Source organism: Crassostrea angulata, chromosome 10 (genome assembly GCF_025612915.1).
Source record: "Crassostrea angulata isolate pt1a10 chromosome 10, ASM2561291v2, whole genome shotgun sequence".
Classification (NCBI taxonomy): Eukaryota; Metazoa; Mollusca; class Bivalvia; order Ostreida; family Ostreidae; genus Magallana; species Magallana angulata.
In genome coordinates this window covers 45,861,305-45,879,842 of record NC_069120.1, presented here as the reverse complement: position 1 = coordinate 45,879,842, position 18,538 = coordinate 45,861,305, and the positions used below count along the sequence as shown (strand labels likewise).

At 33.9% G+C, this 18,538-nt stretch overlaps 1 protein-coding gene across 5 annotated transcripts in view; it reads right to left on the bottom strand.

The window, feature by feature from the left end:
* Positions 1-915: 915 nt before the first annotated feature.
* Positions 916-18,538, bottom strand: part of LOC128168361 (uncharacterized) — a 39,356-nt gene continuing 21,733 nt past the window's right edge. For all 5 annotated transcript variants that reach the window (XM_052834614.1, XM_052834613.1, XM_052834611.1 and 2 more), the window contains 7 exons: positions 14,426-14,575; positions 12,259-12,426; positions 11,882-11,966; positions 9,047-9,104; positions 8,598-8,672; positions 6,881-7,496; positions 916-4,059 (listed from right to left, as the gene is read on the bottom strand). In XM_052834614.1, the coding sequence (XP_052690574.1) occupies positions 3,677-4,059; positions 6,881-7,496; positions 8,598-8,672; positions 9,047-9,104; positions 11,882-11,966; positions 12,259-12,426; positions 14,426-14,575 (1,535 nt within the window). In that variant the 3' untranslated portion in view covers positions 916-3,676. The remainder of the gene's footprint in view (positions 4,060-6,880; positions 7,497-8,597; positions 8,673-9,046; positions 9,105-11,881; positions 11,967-12,258; positions 12,427-14,425; positions 14,576-18,538) is intronic.

Sequence of the window (18,538 nt, the reverse complement as noted above, 5' to 3'; positions counted from 1 at the left end):
CCAATGCCCCCCAAACACCTGCAACATGCCTACATACATGGAAAGAAATTTTATTCAGTTGCATTTTTGGCATATTACAATGCTTGGTAACTTTTGTCTGCCAACGGCAGTACTCTAGATCTGAACCCACCCCATAAATAGCAACGTAAAAAAAGAGCATGTACATTTCAATTTCCAAACTCAAATCATCTGTAGATATTTAATAAAACAACAAAACACACTTGAATCATTGTTTACTATAATAAACATGCATACACTTCTACAAGACTAGAAACATGTGCTGACTATTCAGATCGTGCACTGCAATGTGGTATACGTAATTCATCTACTGACATGCATAACAAACGAAACACAATCAACAATGTAAGGGTTTGTTCAATTTCAAAATATAATATATCACTTACAGATTTATTAACACCTATCACCTACCTTTACTTCTGAACCAATGCCTTTTTAATTTTAAAAACTAGTATACGTATTAAAATGGCTACAATTTATCATCAATTAAAAACAGCTTGGAAAATATAATATACAAAAAAATATCAGAGGCTTAAACAGATCTATTGTCAGCTTAAACAGATCTAATGGGTAAAAAGTATAAAATCAGAAAACGAAACTAAAAAAAAAAAAAACAGCAGAATTTTTTTTTTTATAAAAAATGGGGCACACATGTTTTATAAAGGTCAATAGAAATAGAGATATAAATACAACCCTGTAAAGGATTCACAGAATGACAATTGAATCAATATTCAATGGAGTATGAATTTATGAAAGAAGAAAATGTGTTCCTAAAAAGAAAGGTTTATATAGGTCTGGCTAATAACAGAGGTTCCCATGCTTTCTATTTTTGCCATGCAAATATTCTGTCTGCAAGAGGCCAAGCAGCAAGGCAAAATAAAAAAATAAAATAAAATATTTCAGCTTTATTAGAAGTCTCAATGCTCAAGTTTATTCACGCAGTTTGCCTACTGGATAACCAGTAGCAAGAGAAGAATATAGTTTTTCAAAAGTATTTAAACATCAATTTTTACAGTTTTCATAAAAACTATTACAAAAAAGTAAAATTGCTAAATGATGGCATAGTATGAATGGCAATAGATCACATGGGTTGACCCAGGTGACCTAAAATATTAGAAAAAAAAACCAATCAATCAAAAAGATTAATTGTAGAGTTCCTAAATGCGTACAGTACATTTTTGTCCTTGCATGACAATTCATTTTGGGTTCAAAAATTACACAATTCTAATACAAAAAGAACTTCTTGTGTTCAAAATACTCCATTAAAACATTAAAGTAGAGGTCATTTCAGCTTTTCAAAACTTAATAACTGTTTATCTACAGGATATTCTCAAAGGTTTAAACACATGACACCACAAGACTTAAATCAATACTTATAAGGTCAGTAAGAAGAGCTTAATCCAGTTACAAAATAAATATACGACTGCCGTTCAGTGTTTTGAAAAATTCTTCCATTTGTGAAGAAAATAGATATTCTTTCAACTATTACTCTCTACCAGTGCAAAAAACTATAACAAATTAAAACAAAAATCAAAACCCAATACCAATTTAAAAAAAAATAAAATCTCATTAATTTTAGTATTTATGATAAAAACCCAAATGTAAAAATGAAATTTTCAAAAATGGAATTTTTGCAAAAGCTATGCCTAGAAACTTTTTTGAGTCAAGTTATGAATCAAACGTGACAAATGCAGGCAGTTGTGCTGAACAAGATTTTTATGTGAATTTCACATATAATTAAAAAAATTGATCTTTTTCACTTGAATTCCAGTGAAGCACAATTGTTCAAGGTATGTGTACAAAACACTGTAAATTGTACATTTCTTACAAAAAAAACTTTAAGAAAAGCAAATATCAAAACAAACTTTTTGATCAACAATGCACTTGTAAAATTCAGTAATAAAAAGAGGTAAATAAAAGGTTAACATACTAAATCTTAAATATGCATTTAGTTACAGAATTTGCAGTCATCATATTCTGCCATTTGTTCAAACAAATATCTGTCTCCAACATCACCCCTGTCTACACAGGATGCACCTGTTTCTGTATTAAATTTTACCTGACAGTATAATATTGACTCACATGTGTTATCAATAAGCAATAATGACTAGATCTCCAGCAGTTAATTTGCCAAAATGATATACAAAATTGAAGCAAAGGGAAATTGAAACAGGTTTGCATACCCCTGAAAAAACCTAAAGCAAAATACAAGCATTGTGTAGTTTGTCATAAACATCAGAAGGTACAATATATCAGAAGGTTCCTTTTAAAATGCTTTGTGCATAGTTAGTTGCTATACAATATCAAAATATATATGAAACAACAATCACATTAATCAAAAAGCAAAAAATTATATGAAAGTATAATTTTGATGTTATATTTTCTTGAGATGTCAATAGTACATTTAAATCATGCAAGTTTTCTATTTTAATGCCTCGTGAAGTTCAATTTTCTAAACTTTAAAAATTCAGTAGCACCATGATTCTTATACAATATCTTCACTTCATTTACTTTAACTTCATATTTCAAACTCTTTTGTTCAAAATCTTAAAGCATTCATTAGTTAAGGTGCACTTATAATAAAAAATTTTGCTTTTAATTATGACAATATTTATCTTAAAGTTAATATAAGAAGTATTCTATTTATTATTTAAGCATACAAATATACATTGAAGAGGATTGAACAGCAGGCAAGATGCCTTGATATGTTCTTTCCTCAGTTAATTCTAAGCATACCTTGCACAGAGGAAAACTAAATTCAACAATAACTAACTTGCTTTTTGTATCTTGTATAACAAGTCAGTTTATGAAATGTTTACATTTTGGTCCACATGCGTACAAGATGTTGTAAATACCCCTTCAGGAGTTAAAGGATACTTCAATTTTGGGATGTATTAGAAAAACCCCCAATAAAAATAAAATTAAATATAATTAGATTAAATATAACTCTGTATTTCTCTTCCAGAATTCTTAATAAAGTAAAGCGATTGCAATCAGTAAAAGCCAACTTTTTTTTTATCTGTAAGTCAAATTAGAAGTCTGAACCATTGGGAATATAAAAAGTCTTGATTTTCTTTATGAAAAAAATAATAATGCATTTTATGGTAAAAACTGTATATTTTTAAAATGATGAATACATTGTTAAATAAATTATATACAATTTATACTTTCTTATACTTTCATTTATATTGATATTTTTAAGTACATGTATAAGATGTTTTCCATACTGTCCTGTTTACATGTATATTAAAGGTATACACCTTATTAGTACATGTAGATCATGTCAAAAATGAGACACTCGATGCTGCCTTATCATGTTCATATTTATATATATGAATAGAATAGCTGATTGATAATGCATAACTGATTCACAGATTTGTCAATGGATGCAAATCATTAAAAGTAACCATAGTAACTTTAAAAAAGTTAACAGCTTGGTATTTTCTGTAATTATCAACAATTGCTAATTGGAATGAAATAAACAAAAAAAAAAAACCCCTATTTTTCTTATTAAGATACAAGTATATAAGGAAAATACTCATGAACATACATTCCATGGATTTGGCACATGCACACTTAATGTATATAATAACAGAGAAAACAAATGATCACCTAAAACCTAAAAGTTAGGTAGGTTTTACATCAGTAAATGTGCCTTTCAATGGTAGGCGGAGGACTGGATAGATGAGGTCCACCCACTGTCTAAATCCACAGCTTTGTATCCACCCTCGTTGTAATCAGAGGTAGAGCTGGTTACCGAGGCCCCCGACGTAGAGGAGGGCTGACCCACAGAGTCCTCAGTGGGACTGGAGGAATCTGCCAGGTCCCCTAGAGGAGGAGGAGAGGGGGAATTGGCACAGCTTTGAAGGACTGGTGTATTACTTGCAGGGAATGAAGTTAATGCAGCTTCACTGAGCACCTGTTGTGTTTTTGCACTGTGTATTATGGATTGAGGAGATTTGAGATCAAATTCTGTGGAGTCTTTACCACATCCACTTGATTCAGGATCTTGTGATGATATCAACAATTCATCATCTGTTCCTGAAATAAGAAAGTCTTTACTTTGATTGTTTAATTACATAAACAGCATAACTTCATCTTAAATTGTCATAAGTAGATACGTGTGATCAACAATCATAGGTAATCACAGATTACAAAGCTCACAGAGACAAGACATCACCTTTATGAGATCACCTTTATCATATTATATGAAAATCATGGTTAATGACCATAAATAAAATATTGGATACTGTTGTATGGTTTGACAAAATCTTGTATAGTATTGTATGAAAATTTCATACATTTTTACAAATACACTACAATATTTTGTTTTCCCTTGGACTGAAATGTCACACTTTCATTGGTTTAAACATAGCATGTGATTGCCTCATATATCTCTATATTTGTTAGGTGAGAAATAATATTAGGCAATATGGCTATCATTAGCCGATGCTTCGCTTACTCATTTCAACATTTCATAGTATTTAATACGTTACATGTAACCGCATGCCGTAAGTTCTTAAAGTATTTGGAGTAGTTGCCCTTTGAAATTCTTTAAAATTAGAGAAGTTGCCCTTAGAATATTGAAGTCACATTGGTTTGTTTGGAGCAGAACAAAATGGCAGCGTTGAAATTTGCTCAAATCTCTGCAGAGAAAGGGAGAAAACATTTAAAATTGAATAGCAACAAAACATTGTAAGTAAACATGGGTGAAGCAAAGATTTTTAAGGAGTATTTGAAAGGTGAGATTGAAAATTTTTAAGAGTTTAATGAGTAAAATTAGACGAGATGTTAGGCATCTTGTACATGGCTTGGCGTAGATAATCGCTATTTGTGAATAAATATGTCGATTGATAGTCCTCGGGAAAAACAAAACACTTATCAGGTTGGTTACTGACTCACTATGGAAATATATTGGGTTGATCAATCTCATAGATGGCGAAGCGAACAGTAACTAACCTAATAAGTAATAATATTGTATCCTACGATACTAAACAATATTGTGCCATATAATATTTCATATGGTACTATATAATCTTTCATAAAATCATGATAGTATATTATATCATATCATATGATGCGACATTGTATAAAGATAAAATATTGTATCATAATATATGATATAATATATCATATCATATGATTTTGTATCATACAATACATTAAAATATTTTGTTATACTTTCATGTTAAATACTGAAATCTGATTGGTTAAGACGCAGTTAATAATATTTACTATTACCCTCAGCGTTAGCAACGCACTTGGCAACGGGTAACATTAAAAAATGTTACATGCGCGAAAATTATGCGCGTACGGTTCGCTGTAGAATTCACGCTATTCCTATATAAAAGCAGTAAAATTTTCTTAAAAATTTTAAAAAAAGACATTCAGTATAACAAAATAAATAGTGCCTGTTTGGGAGGATAACAGTTGAAATTGACACCCCTCGATAACCATTGTCAACCTCCGCTTCGCGTCGGTTGACAATGGTTTTCTCGGGGTGTCAATTTCAACTGTTACCCTCCCAAACAGGCACTATTTATATAGTAACATATGATATTGAATTAATATATAATGTGATATTTATATAATAGTGTTGTGTTGTGCATGTACTATGCCTAAATAGTAGTCAGGGTTTGATACATGGTGCACGAGCCGGAGGCGAGTGCACTATGTATCAAACCCTGACTACTATTTAGGCATAGTACATGCACAACACAACACTATTGTTATTATTATGCCGACTGTTAAATATACTGACGTGCTTTGCTATAAGTAGCTCTGACGTTCGAGTGTTGACAAGTCCCTTAAAATAATCACCGGAAAAGCAAGCGTTTGTTGTTGTTTTTCAAATTACATGTAATCAATTGATTGATTGTTTATTTAATCAACAAGTTGTTGTACAATAAAAAGTCAACAAAGATTAATGTTCTTTTCAAGAAATAGAGAGACGTTTGGCCTTACCGAGAAAACTCGAAATGTTTAGCAGACGAAATCTCAGTGAATTTTTTTGCTTGAACATTCTTTATCAAGCGTCATTTAAAAAAGCGTTTTTGTGATTCTCATGTAGAATTTCTTTGAAAAATGTTCAATCAATTTGTTCAAAAGTTTATAGGAAACTTTAACTTTAAAATTACCGTCAATAATGATTTTTTTTTTGGAAAAATGAATAATTTTAATTGCTTGATGTCAGTCATACATATCTACGTTTTATATACCTAAATACCGGTTGTCATAATAACAGCTAATTTAGCGTAGCGGTAACGCGTTGGGCTTCATGCTAGAATCAATGATTTTAGCGTCGTGAGTTCGAATCCCGCTGTCGGCGCTTGACAGATTTTCGTTGAAAATATTCGCCGTGCTCTATTTGGGCATAGTATGCTTACGCTATATAAATCCTTTGATACTATGCGAAAATAGACCAGTATTGAATATATAGTGACAAACTAACAGAAGGCATAATAATATATCATATAATATAAAAATATTATATCATCCCTGCATCCAAAAACCTATGGCTAAGATTCAGCATTCAAGCCTGTCAAGAGCATCAGCATCATAAGACCCACCAGCCATGCAAGTTTAGTGAAGTTAGGACCAGTAATAGCTACGAAACCTTAACCTCCTCCAGCATCTTATATTCATGGCCCAAATTCAGCATCAACATCTTTTAAGTCCACAAGTAGTTCCAGATGCACCATCCATACAAGTTTGGAGAAGATAGGACAAGTAATAACTTAGATACAGGATCTGCTCCTAAAACTTTAACCAGGTCCGGACGCCAACGCCGACACCAGGGGTATAGCATAAGCTCTCCCCGACTTCTTTACAGGTGAATATTGAGAACAAACCCTCTTTATACCTGCACTAATGTCTTCATTCACTCTGGCTTTACTGTAAGAGTCTATATCCTGTTCTGTGTAACCAGACCTTGAATATGGAACGGATTGCAAAGGCGGATAAGCTGAGGTATCTGTTGAAGAGGAGGAGTCATCAAAATGACCTATATCTTGGTAGGCATCATCCTCATTATCATCATCATCAGAGGAGGAGGAGGAGGAAGAGGAAGAAGAAGTAACTTTCTTGTTCTGCATTCCACTCCAAGTCTGATTAGAAAGCGGATCTGATTGGCTGAGATCAGTTGATAAGTTCTGATTGGTTAGTACACTTGGTGATACATCATCACTTGACAATGGAGACTGCGATTCATGAACATGGTTACCAGACTGGGATTGAGACTGGTGAAAGACATCACTATTGTTGGTGTGACCTGATGCAACGATGAACTTTGAGTAATCTGATGACTGAGGAGTCTTTTTGGATTTCTTGACTTTATCCACCATCATCATTTCGTCCAAAATGAATGGAACCTCTGGTTCAACTTCTGGTTCTTGGTCTTTGAGACCAAGTTCAATATCATTCATTCTAGTTTCTGATGAATCTTTCTCCAAATCACTGTACTGGCTGCCATCCACAACCTATGAAGAATAAAAAGTACCGTCATAATACTTGAAATTATTCCAGCAAGTTTGCACAACATATGAAATATGTACAGAGGACAAAGGTGATATTTAAACTTATAGCTAAGTTGGAGTGGTATGATAAAGAGTGCTATAAAAAAAACCAAAAACATTAAATTATCTTTAAAAAAAAAAATTCCAGTGCCATGATCATCATATACCGGTAAATGACAACCTCTCGAAAAATAGGATATCTTGAATACCCCGCTTATGTCAAAGTCGGCCGTTGGTACCTGCGGAATTTTCTATATATCGGTTTATGATTTAAAAAACTCCTGATATCTCAAATATGGTAATCTCAAATACCCTGCTTATGTCGAAGTAGTTTTTTTGGGGGTCCCAATACCATATTTTACCTGGGTTATCTCGAAATGAAGTCAATTTTCTGATCTGCTAATAACACCCCGCACGTCGTTTCCTCGTTATTCCAACGCGCGGCAATTCACACCATTTTAAGACTGACAGTCAATAAACTCCACACTTAGTCAGTGCAGGTATTGATGACATGGTAATTGTTACAACAGCTTGGGTATATACTCCAGTGATTGATAAAACAACAAGTTCACAGTTCCCAAAAGTTAGCACCCCAAACAATACTGATAATAAGATTATTAATGCACTCTACTAATTTTTGGTCAATTGTACATCTGATACCTTAAATTATAATGGTTTATTTTTACTTATTTTTTAATTGTCTATGTGCAATGTCTATAAATAAAAAATCGTTTTAATAATCAATCCTTTTTATTTCTATTCATACCGTTCTCAACTGATAGTGCATATCGGAATTCCTATGTCAACAGGATATAACACTGATAGAGTCTAAGAATTTTGACTTTGGATATCTCTGGATATCTCAAACACCCGTAAATTTTGAAGTTTTTCTGTGGTAGATTAAATAAAATACAAAAATAAAATAATAAAATGCTTTCATTAATTTAACCACCAAATTCATGTCTGTAAACCATATACAATGAATATTGTCTTCACAACAAGTTCACAGATCTGATTACCCGGTACATTTCCAGTTACCGTAATATAGAAATGATAAAGACTTACCTGATAATCCATTTTATCTGTTAATTCCAAGAATTGCTTGTTTCTAGTGTTGTAGCTGACATCTTCTTTAGCATCCTAAAATACAGAATTAAAAATGGATGCAAGTCAACTAGCATGACCCCCCCCCCCCCCCAATATGCTAATAGACTCCACATTATAACTTGCATAAAATATTACATTATTCAATACTTAATGAAAATCTTACAAATTGAAACAGTTAAATGATCTAAAAAATATTTCAATTTCGCTAAGAGTATCTACAGATGTGTTATCTTTCAGAGAAAAAACACACATTGGTTTCAAATTCCGTGCTTAGTCAATATGCTTTTTGTGAAGTCAGCAGGTAAACGTGTGGTTTATTATTGACTCTAATGAATGATGATTTTCTTGAAGGGAATATCTGATGATAGACTTACAAAGTTGTCCAGTGAATTAAGAAATCAGCTTACCTTGTTTTGGACAAAAGGAACCTCTACTGCCATGGCATCTTTTTCAGATTTACACTTCCTATGATGAAATATTCATAATTCAAACAAGAGGCCCATGGGCCACATCGCTCACCTGAGGAACAATAGGTATGATAAAGTCAGCTTAATGGAGTCATAATACAAACAATTGGACAATGTACAATAATACATGTAGATCTTGTATAAATAAAATCCCTTTTCCCCCTTGGAACTCGAATAGCCCTGATTGCTGCCAATATTTACAAGAGCAGACTTTAATCACCGCTCCTGCACATATATAGGGACTCAACGTTACGCAGGCATGAATTACCGCACACCTACACAACTCAACAGGTACCAACGTTAACGCAAGCAGCTCAACCTAACGCAAGCAGGGAGTGCCACACACGCGCTAGAAAGGCCAGAACACCAGCAGGGATGACCATACACTAATGCTCCGCTGCAACCACCATCAATACAAGCACGTATGACCGCACACTGGTATTATTGGGATACAGGGCAGGAATGACCGCACACTCTGAATTGTAGGTTAGAAAACACGAAGATTAAACAGAGCAGGGATGTCCACACCCTCAATCAATCCGTACCTGTTCAAGTTTAACCCCAAACAGTTGCTCATCATAATGCAATAGACACTGTCCCTATATATGTGCCAGCCTAAAATAATTCATAGTATCGAAAAATTGGAAATCAAAAATAAACAAACTAATCCCAAAACTACTTATGCAGAACAACTTATATACATTGAATATTTATTATTGTATAAAAATAATCATCACAATAATTGGTTAACAGTGGATGCATTAATTAAAATAATCAAGAATCAATAAATCAAGGGCAATAACTCAATACAGTAATACAAAAAGATTCTAATGAAAAAATAGCTGCCTGCTTCAATTTTATAGTCATATCACATGTTGAGTATTGCAGTTCTCAAAAAGATCCTTTACAATTGTTTATACATGTATATGGGATATTTAGCTACATCAAACTCTGAACCTTCTCGTGAGGCCGAAGAATTGTCCTGGAGCCAAAGCCTTTAACAATTATAAAGAATCATCTTGCTGATTAGTTTCTGAGAAGAAGATTTTTAAAGATTTACTCTATATATTCCTATGTAAAATTATAACACCCCCCCCCCCCCAATGTGGCCTCACCCTACCCCCAGGGATCATGATTTTCACAACTTTGAATCTACACTACCTGAGGATGCTTCCACACAAGTTTCAGCTTTCCTGGCCGATTAGTTTCTGAGAAGAAGATTTTTAAAGATTTACTCTATATATTCCTATGTAAAACTTCGACCCCCCATTGTGGCCCCACCCTACCCCCGGGGGTCATTAATTTCACAACTTTCAATCTACACTACATGAGGATGCTTCCACACAAGTTTCAGCTTTCCTGGCTGTTTAGTTTCTGAGAAGAAGATTTTTAAAGATTTACTCTATATATTCCTATGTAAAACTTCGACCCCCCATTGTGGCCCCACCCTACCCCCGGGGGTCATGAATTTCACAACTTTCAATCTACACTACATGAGGATGCTTCCACTCAAGTTTCAGCTTTCCTGGCTGTTTAGTTTCTGAGAAGAAGATTTTTAAAGATTTACTCTATATATTCCTATGTAAAACTTCGACCCCCCATTGTGGCCCCACCCTACCCCCGGGGGTCATGAATTTCACAACTTTCAATCTACACTACCTGAGGATGCTTCCACACAAGTTTCAGCTTTCCTGGCTGATTAGTTTCTGAGAAGAAGATTTTTAAATATTTACTCTATATATTCCTATGTAAAACTTCGACCCCCCAATGTGGCCCCACCCTACACCCGGGGGTCATGAATTTCACAACTTTCAATCTACACTACCTGAGAATGCTTCCACTGAAGTTTCAGCTGTCCTGGCTGTTTAGTTTCTGAGAAGAAGATTTTTAAAGATTTACTCTATATATTCCTATGTAAAACTTCGACCCCCCATTGTGGCCCCACCCTACCCCCGGGGGTCATGAATTTCACAACTTTGAATCTACACTACCTGAGGATGCTTCCACACAAGTTTCAGCTGTCCTGGCTGTTTAGTTTCTGAGAAGAAGATTTTTAAAGATTTACTCTATATATTCCTATGTAAAACTTCGACCCCCCATTGTGGCCCCACCCTACCCCCGGGGGTCATGAATTTCACAACTTTGAATCTACACTACCTGAGGATGCTTCCACACAAGTTTCAGTATTCCTGGCTTTCTGGTTCTTGAGAAGAAGATTTTTGAAAATTTCTCGAATTTTTCATTAATTTCTAATTATCTCCCCTTGAAAACGGGTGTGGCCCTTAATTTTCATAACTTTGAATCCCCTTTGTCTAAGGATGATTTGTGCCAAGTTTGGTTGAAATTAACCTTGTAGTTCTTGAGAAGATGTTGAAAATGTGAAAAGTTTACGGACAGACGGACGGACAGACAGACGGACGACAGACAAAATGTGATCAGAATAGCTCACTTGAGCTTTCAGCTCAGGTGAGCTAAAAAGGTTCAAATACACTTCCATATACAATATTTATCCTTGGCATATATCTCGGACAGTGATGACATCGATAACTTGAAGTTTTTTTTAATGAGATTAATAAACTTGTCAAATAATTCTGTTGAATCACTAAGTATGAGGCAATACATGAACTAAAATTCAATGTTTTCATAGAGCATGACAGCATTTTAGCTGCAGTTTTATTTCCACTATATTTTATGCTAGATGGATCTACTGTACAATACAATACTTTCAAATGAAAAATTCTTGAAGTATAAAAAATCATCAAAAGTAAGGCTTACCTGACAATATATATTAAGGGTATAACCACAACAATGATTATACTCGATATAATGGTCAAAGGTAAGATCAGATAAGTTGCTTTATCTGTAAAATGAAAATGATCATTGTTAATAACATTACACTTATACGACAAGTTAAAGAAATCAAACATGAAGGCAAAGCAAGCTGTAGAAATTGTACATTTTGCAACCAGTAAGATTTCACTTCCCAATACATCTTAATTTTTAAAACAAATTACCATTTATATCATATATGAACTTTGCCCTCACTTAAATCTAAATGTACATGTGAATGTCTATATACTCAGTACCTTGAAGTTTCTTCTCCGAGTCATCTTTCATATTCTAAAATGAAATGAAAAGAACTTAAAACTAACCTTCAAGATATTCATAAATCCCTGGTTTTTTGTCCTTGTATTCCATGTTAGTTCTAACATGATTATCTTTGGACACAGAATTAATCCTCACTCGATATGTTCTGCTGTGATTCAAGTCCTCAAGTCTGTAATACTTTTCTCTCGGATCCAGCAAAACATAATCTTCATCTAAAATGAAACACATATTATGTCAGAAAATCTGAGATAGAAATGACCAGATTACTGATCATGTAATAGAATAATATAATGATGTTAAAATATGAATTTAAAAAGTCTGTAACAATAGATGAGCAACTACAATGCGAAGTTTGACATCTGTCAAGCAAAGGGTTCTAACAGATACAAAACAGTGATAAGAGTTCCAATTGAAAGATAATGAGCAGACATTTCAAAATAAACAGACAGTTATTTGAATCAAGACTTTCAAAGTTGTGACCTGATAATCAATGAGATGCATTTACATCTCAGATAGCATTAGTGTAATAAGTATGGTTTCTGCAAAACGAAAGGTTTACAAAATATTCAGTGGAGTATTTTTTTATCATTAGCAGTTACCATATAATGTACCAAATTTGATGTCTTTCAAACAAAGACTTCTTAAGATACTATGGGATAACATGGGGCAAAAAGTATAAAGACTTTTCTCGTATGTATATTATATGCCATGTAATGCAAAGAGGCGACTAGACTGCCATCACTTACAACTCTTTTCAAGGAACCAAATACATAGTAAAAATGGCAAAGCCTGCAACAATGTACTAATAGTGTCTTTAATTATCTTACAGTGGTGACAACGTTATTGTTGACAAACGACACGCACGATTCTGATACATGAACAATCACGCAAGATACACTATTTCCTCACAAGTATGGGAGTAACGAAAGAAGAATATTTTTGAAAATTTGGTTTTTTTAAATACATATTGGCGCAACCTGTGGCACCCAGGGTTGGTAGAGCCATGAATTTTACAATTTAGATTCCTCTTACCATAAAGATGCTTCACACCAAAATTGGTAACAACTGACCTTGCATGTAGTTTTCAAAAAAAAATTTAAAAATGTAAAATTGTACACGCATGACGGAGGATGCACAGATGCACGATGACAGGCAAAAAATAAAGTAGCAATAAATCGTCTGAGTTTACTCACCACACGATCATGCATGGAAAAAAAGTATCAACCAATGCTGATTTTCGAACATGACCAAGCTAATAGTGGTATAAACATTTGGTATAAATTTAATGAAAATCCGTCAAAATTTGTAGGCATGAGAGCGCTTACAAAAAAGTATGAGAGCGCTTACAAGGTCACAAAGTCCCATAACTCCAACAAAAAGTATCAACCAATGCTGATTTTCGAACTTGACCAAGGTAATAGTGGTATAAACATTTGGTATAAATTTAATGAAAATCTGTCAAAATTTGTAGGCATGAGAGCGCTTACAGAAATACAGACGCACGGATGGACGCCCAGCATTTCTATGTCCCCGCTCCGCATTGCAGCGGGGGACAAAAATGGATTAAAATAAGCATGGAAAACTGTTACTGTAAGCAGCAAATATCATAATAATTGACACGATGTCTTACTTACACACCGCCTCAATTTATGGATTCTATCTGGATTTTCATCTGTTTATACAATTTATGACAAAAACAAAAATTAACACACCTTATTTTTTCAAAAAAATGTCTTCTTTAAACATGCTTAATATATCATATACTAATGGATTTATCTGGTTGCCATTTCCATATACCAGGTAAACCCCAATGACTTCTAATGACCTAGCTAGATCCACTTAAGCTGTCCAATTTTTGGTTATTCAGGGTAGTTTACCGAAAAGGAAAATTATTTAACATTCATCTCTTTTAAGGTAATATTCAGCTATAATTTACAGACATCATCACTTATACTATTGATATTGAACCATCTGAAAAACACACTCCTATTTATTACTTTTGCCACTCCTTTTAATTAGCACCATCTAAAATATTTCATAAAGTCAGTATTTATGTATACATATAGTACTGCTTTGTCTACATATCAACCCTACAAAAAGAACATTAAAAACACCAAAAAAATATATTTTGGCCACTAAAGCAGCAAAGTCTCTATAATTCAAAGAAATGTTGTAAAAATCAATAGTAAATTACACTGAACGTTTTCTAACCTTGACACACTTCCTTTGAAGGGTGAAGGTCACACCATGTAAGATTGAACCACTGAGGGTAGGAGGAGAGTCCGTCACATAATAGGGTCCATGTCACATCCAGAGCCGCCTGGTCAGGAGTCAGAGTCAACGAACTAGCCAGGGCCGGCTCTACAATATGAAAAGTTCATCTCCATATGATCAACTCAAACAAGAGGCTCAGGGGCCACAATGAAAGGATAATTGATGTTTATGATAAACTTATAATTGCGTTAAACAATCTTCATGATTAATCTGATAATGACAGAAATTGATAAAAAAAACTAGAGCAGAGCTCGTGGCAAAGCCACGAGTAGGTCTTCCGTTGTTGCTGCGGGTTGAAAATATATGTGATATGGTGTCAAAATATTATAATGAGTAAACTATCAGTTCTGCTTTTGTTATAAAAACATGTTGTGATTGAAAGCCTGTATATAAAACGTGTTTTGAAAAAGAAAGGAAGAAAATGTTTTACGAAACTATTTGTCGAACATAGTTTGTGTAATCGTTTCAAAAATTCTTTAAAAAATGAGATGTTTAATGGCGAGTTAAATTTTCAAAGGGTAGCAAGCATTGTTATAAACAGTATGTACTCATGATTCATATCAGGAATTGTATTTTTTTTAAAAACCGAACCCGCCTACAAAACATGTAACCTTTTCTATGGGATAACTTCTTTATTTATTTAAATCTTTCTAAATTTTTGAAGACAATGTGCAAGTTTAGAATTATTACGTGCTGATAAAATTTAGTAATTAGTCAAAATTGATGGCTTCTCTGAACTTTTCTACAGGGAAATGTGTGTCGTCTGATATTATTTAATGATACGAGTAGACTTAGACATTCAAAATAATATATAATCAGCTAAAAAAAGAAGATCAGCGGGAGAATTTATGCAAAAGCGAGCATCTAAATTTTACACCAGATGGTGCTGTTTCATAGAGACACCGCTATGTAACGTGAATTAAATAACCTTATTTACAGAAATGAATATTACTTCTCTCGACAACGTAATAATATTCAAAATCCTTCTTTTATGTCAGTGGGTTGACTAATTAAATTGAAAAAAAAAATTCAATTGCGCTTGCGTAAATTGGAATTCTGGAAAGGAATTAGACAGTCTGTGTTAGAGAAATTCGAAGAAGTTATGAAACTGGTCAGTTTCTAGATCAAACTGCACATTGATGTATTAAAGGACTATCATGGGTATCGTCTGTACCCACGGTCCGGAATCCGTATGTGCAGTCATACATTGTATGTACATCGATACATCTTTACCTCCCCACCTACAGCCATACAAATCAGGGTGCAACCTTCATATACACATGCATAGTGTTATAGTTCTGGAAATTATTTATCTTGTATTTTAATATATTGGATATTCATTGTTCAGCTAAAATTAGTATTCCGCTGCCGCAGCTAACCTTGTAAGTAAATTAAGTTGCATTACAACCTCATAATACACAACTTCAATTAAAAGTTGGTTTTTTTTTTTATCAATTTTCAATCAATTAGAAATAAATAAAATCCCCAATAACGCACATTTATCTCACTTAAGTGTAACTTTGAGAAGCACATATATTTTTGGGAGGCAGATATGTCGCTATAGTCTGCAAGTCAAGTGAATTATCATGGTCTTTCAAATCTGTCGACACTTGCAGTACTTTGATGATTTCTATGGCGATCGACTGCATTGCATAATGTAGTCGTATTTCCCAAGAACAAAATTTCCTTTGACTTCAAACTTTTAATTATAATACATTATGAATTATTCTGTTCATAACTATAGAAGTTTAGCGTGTTTAACAAGTTTATTTATTAGCTACATTCTCAGGTTACGATTTCACATCTTCAATGTGAAGATGATTGACTTCGAATAATAGTCTTATTGTTTATAAAAGCCCCCTTTCAACTGTTACTCAATTACATATGTTCTGAGAAGAGACACAAGATTTTCGGTCGCACATGGCGATTGAATTAACACAGACTGACCTAATAAATAAAAGGGTGGGAAAATGAAACACGTTGAGGAGAAAATGTTACACATATGAAAAAGTCACCAAAAATGATTTTCGACAGATCTGGATATCTTTTCGCCAATTTAAAAAAAATCCAGCGCAAGGACTTGTCAGCGGGGCGGGAGGAGGGAGGGGGACGCAGCAATGAGTTCGCTTCCATACTGAAACAAACAACCATGTAGAAAAAACTACTGCGTGATTAATATGTGAACGATAGAACCTAATCTCAAGTTGTTTAAAACTCATGTGAATATTCTTTAAAATAATCATCAAATGCCTCAATTCAGGACAATTCAGGACATTCTTTTATCGTGCTAGCAGCTACCGCAAACATGTAACATGGAACTTTAATTATAATTTGATTTGATTTTTAAACTACCTTGTACGCTATCGTATAATCAAATCAATGCTTAATCAACTGTACAATTCAAATAAATTTATCTTTTCATTTTAAACCTATATAATAGTTGAAAACATAATAAAATATACCGGTAGTTCTGTCCGTGCAAAATATGAAACATGAACGCGTGATAATGTACATGTAAAAGAACACGAACCGACCGCGGATCACTTGTCCACTCGCGCTAGATCTTCCTGGGTTAAGAGCTGTGCGTGTCTGTGTGTTGTACCTTTACGTAATCTTTCCTTCATCCACGGCCGAGGAGATCAGCCTCGGCCATTTGCGAGGGATGATCATCATTTAATATTTGTGGGGGGGGGGGGGGGGTAAAATTTTTTAGATATACAAACCAACCATTAATTTATGTCTGACGATGTTTCCGATTTGGAGTAATATCGTTCATTGATATTCACTTACACTCAAATTTTTAATAGAATAAATACAAGATGGACAAACTTTTATAACATAAATTTAAAACAGTTCTTGTATTTACGGCTTTATAAACTCAAACACGTTCATATTCATCTAAGTGTGCGTCGCGGTGTGCAAAACTTGTGAAATAGATAACCGCTTACCGCTAGGTAGTGCAGCCGCGGCTGATCTCCTCGGCCGTGGATGAAGGAAAGATTACGTAAAGGTACAACACACAGACACGCACAGCTCTTAACCCAGGAAGATTTGAAAAGTTTGCAGTATAATGACCATATTCTCTCAAATAAAAGTTCTTTATTTTAAACTTGAAACCCACAATTGATCTATGTCTGATATTACTTAAGTATATGAGAATGACATTGATTTTATTAATTTACTGAACGATTTCTTAATTGACACCTAATCGTTTAGTCCATAAACTTTTATGTGTAATCAAAACTAAAACAATGCTTGCGTTTGCGGCTAAATAAACTCATATTTGAGAGACGCAACTCTCGTGTATTAGATAACCGCTGACCGCTAGGTAGCCCAGTCGCGACCATGGTGACCGATTTTCACGGCCGCGGGCGAGGGAGAGTTTCGTAAACTTGGCCAGATTGCCTCGAGTACTGGTCAACAGGTATTACTTTTTACCCTCATATTATGCAATACCCGAACACAAAAACAGTTTTATGAGATCAATAAAGTCACAAACAACATTTTTTGCAGCGACGCCCATATCGAAAAATTTACCGTTTTAGAGTTATGAGGCAAAGACTTTTAAGGGATCTAGACCCCTCATTTTAGGGGCTAGCCCCTTTTTTATGGTATCAAATGAAAGCTCGTAATATTCTGCACAACTTGTTCTATATGTGACTAGACAAAATTTACAACTAAAAAGTTATTGAGCAAAGATGTAAGCAAAATTTAACATTTTTTGAAACATAAATTTCGATGTAATTTTTTAAGAAGTAAACGTGGGTAAATCAAACATGTAAAACTAGGAGGACAACGTTCAAGATGTCTACATTAAAGATTTGTAAATTAAAACTACTTGCTACCGATGAACTCGGAGCCTTTGCAGGTACACGAGACCCACTAAAAAAATATTCAAAGGGGAATAACTCAAAACCGGAAGTAGCGATTTCACAATATTTTGTGCTATAGTAAGCTATTGTCATTTCCAATAAACCCTGAAAATTTGAATAAAATCTAATGACAAACAAGCGAGATATTACAGTTTAAAGAAACGTCTAGAAGAAAAAG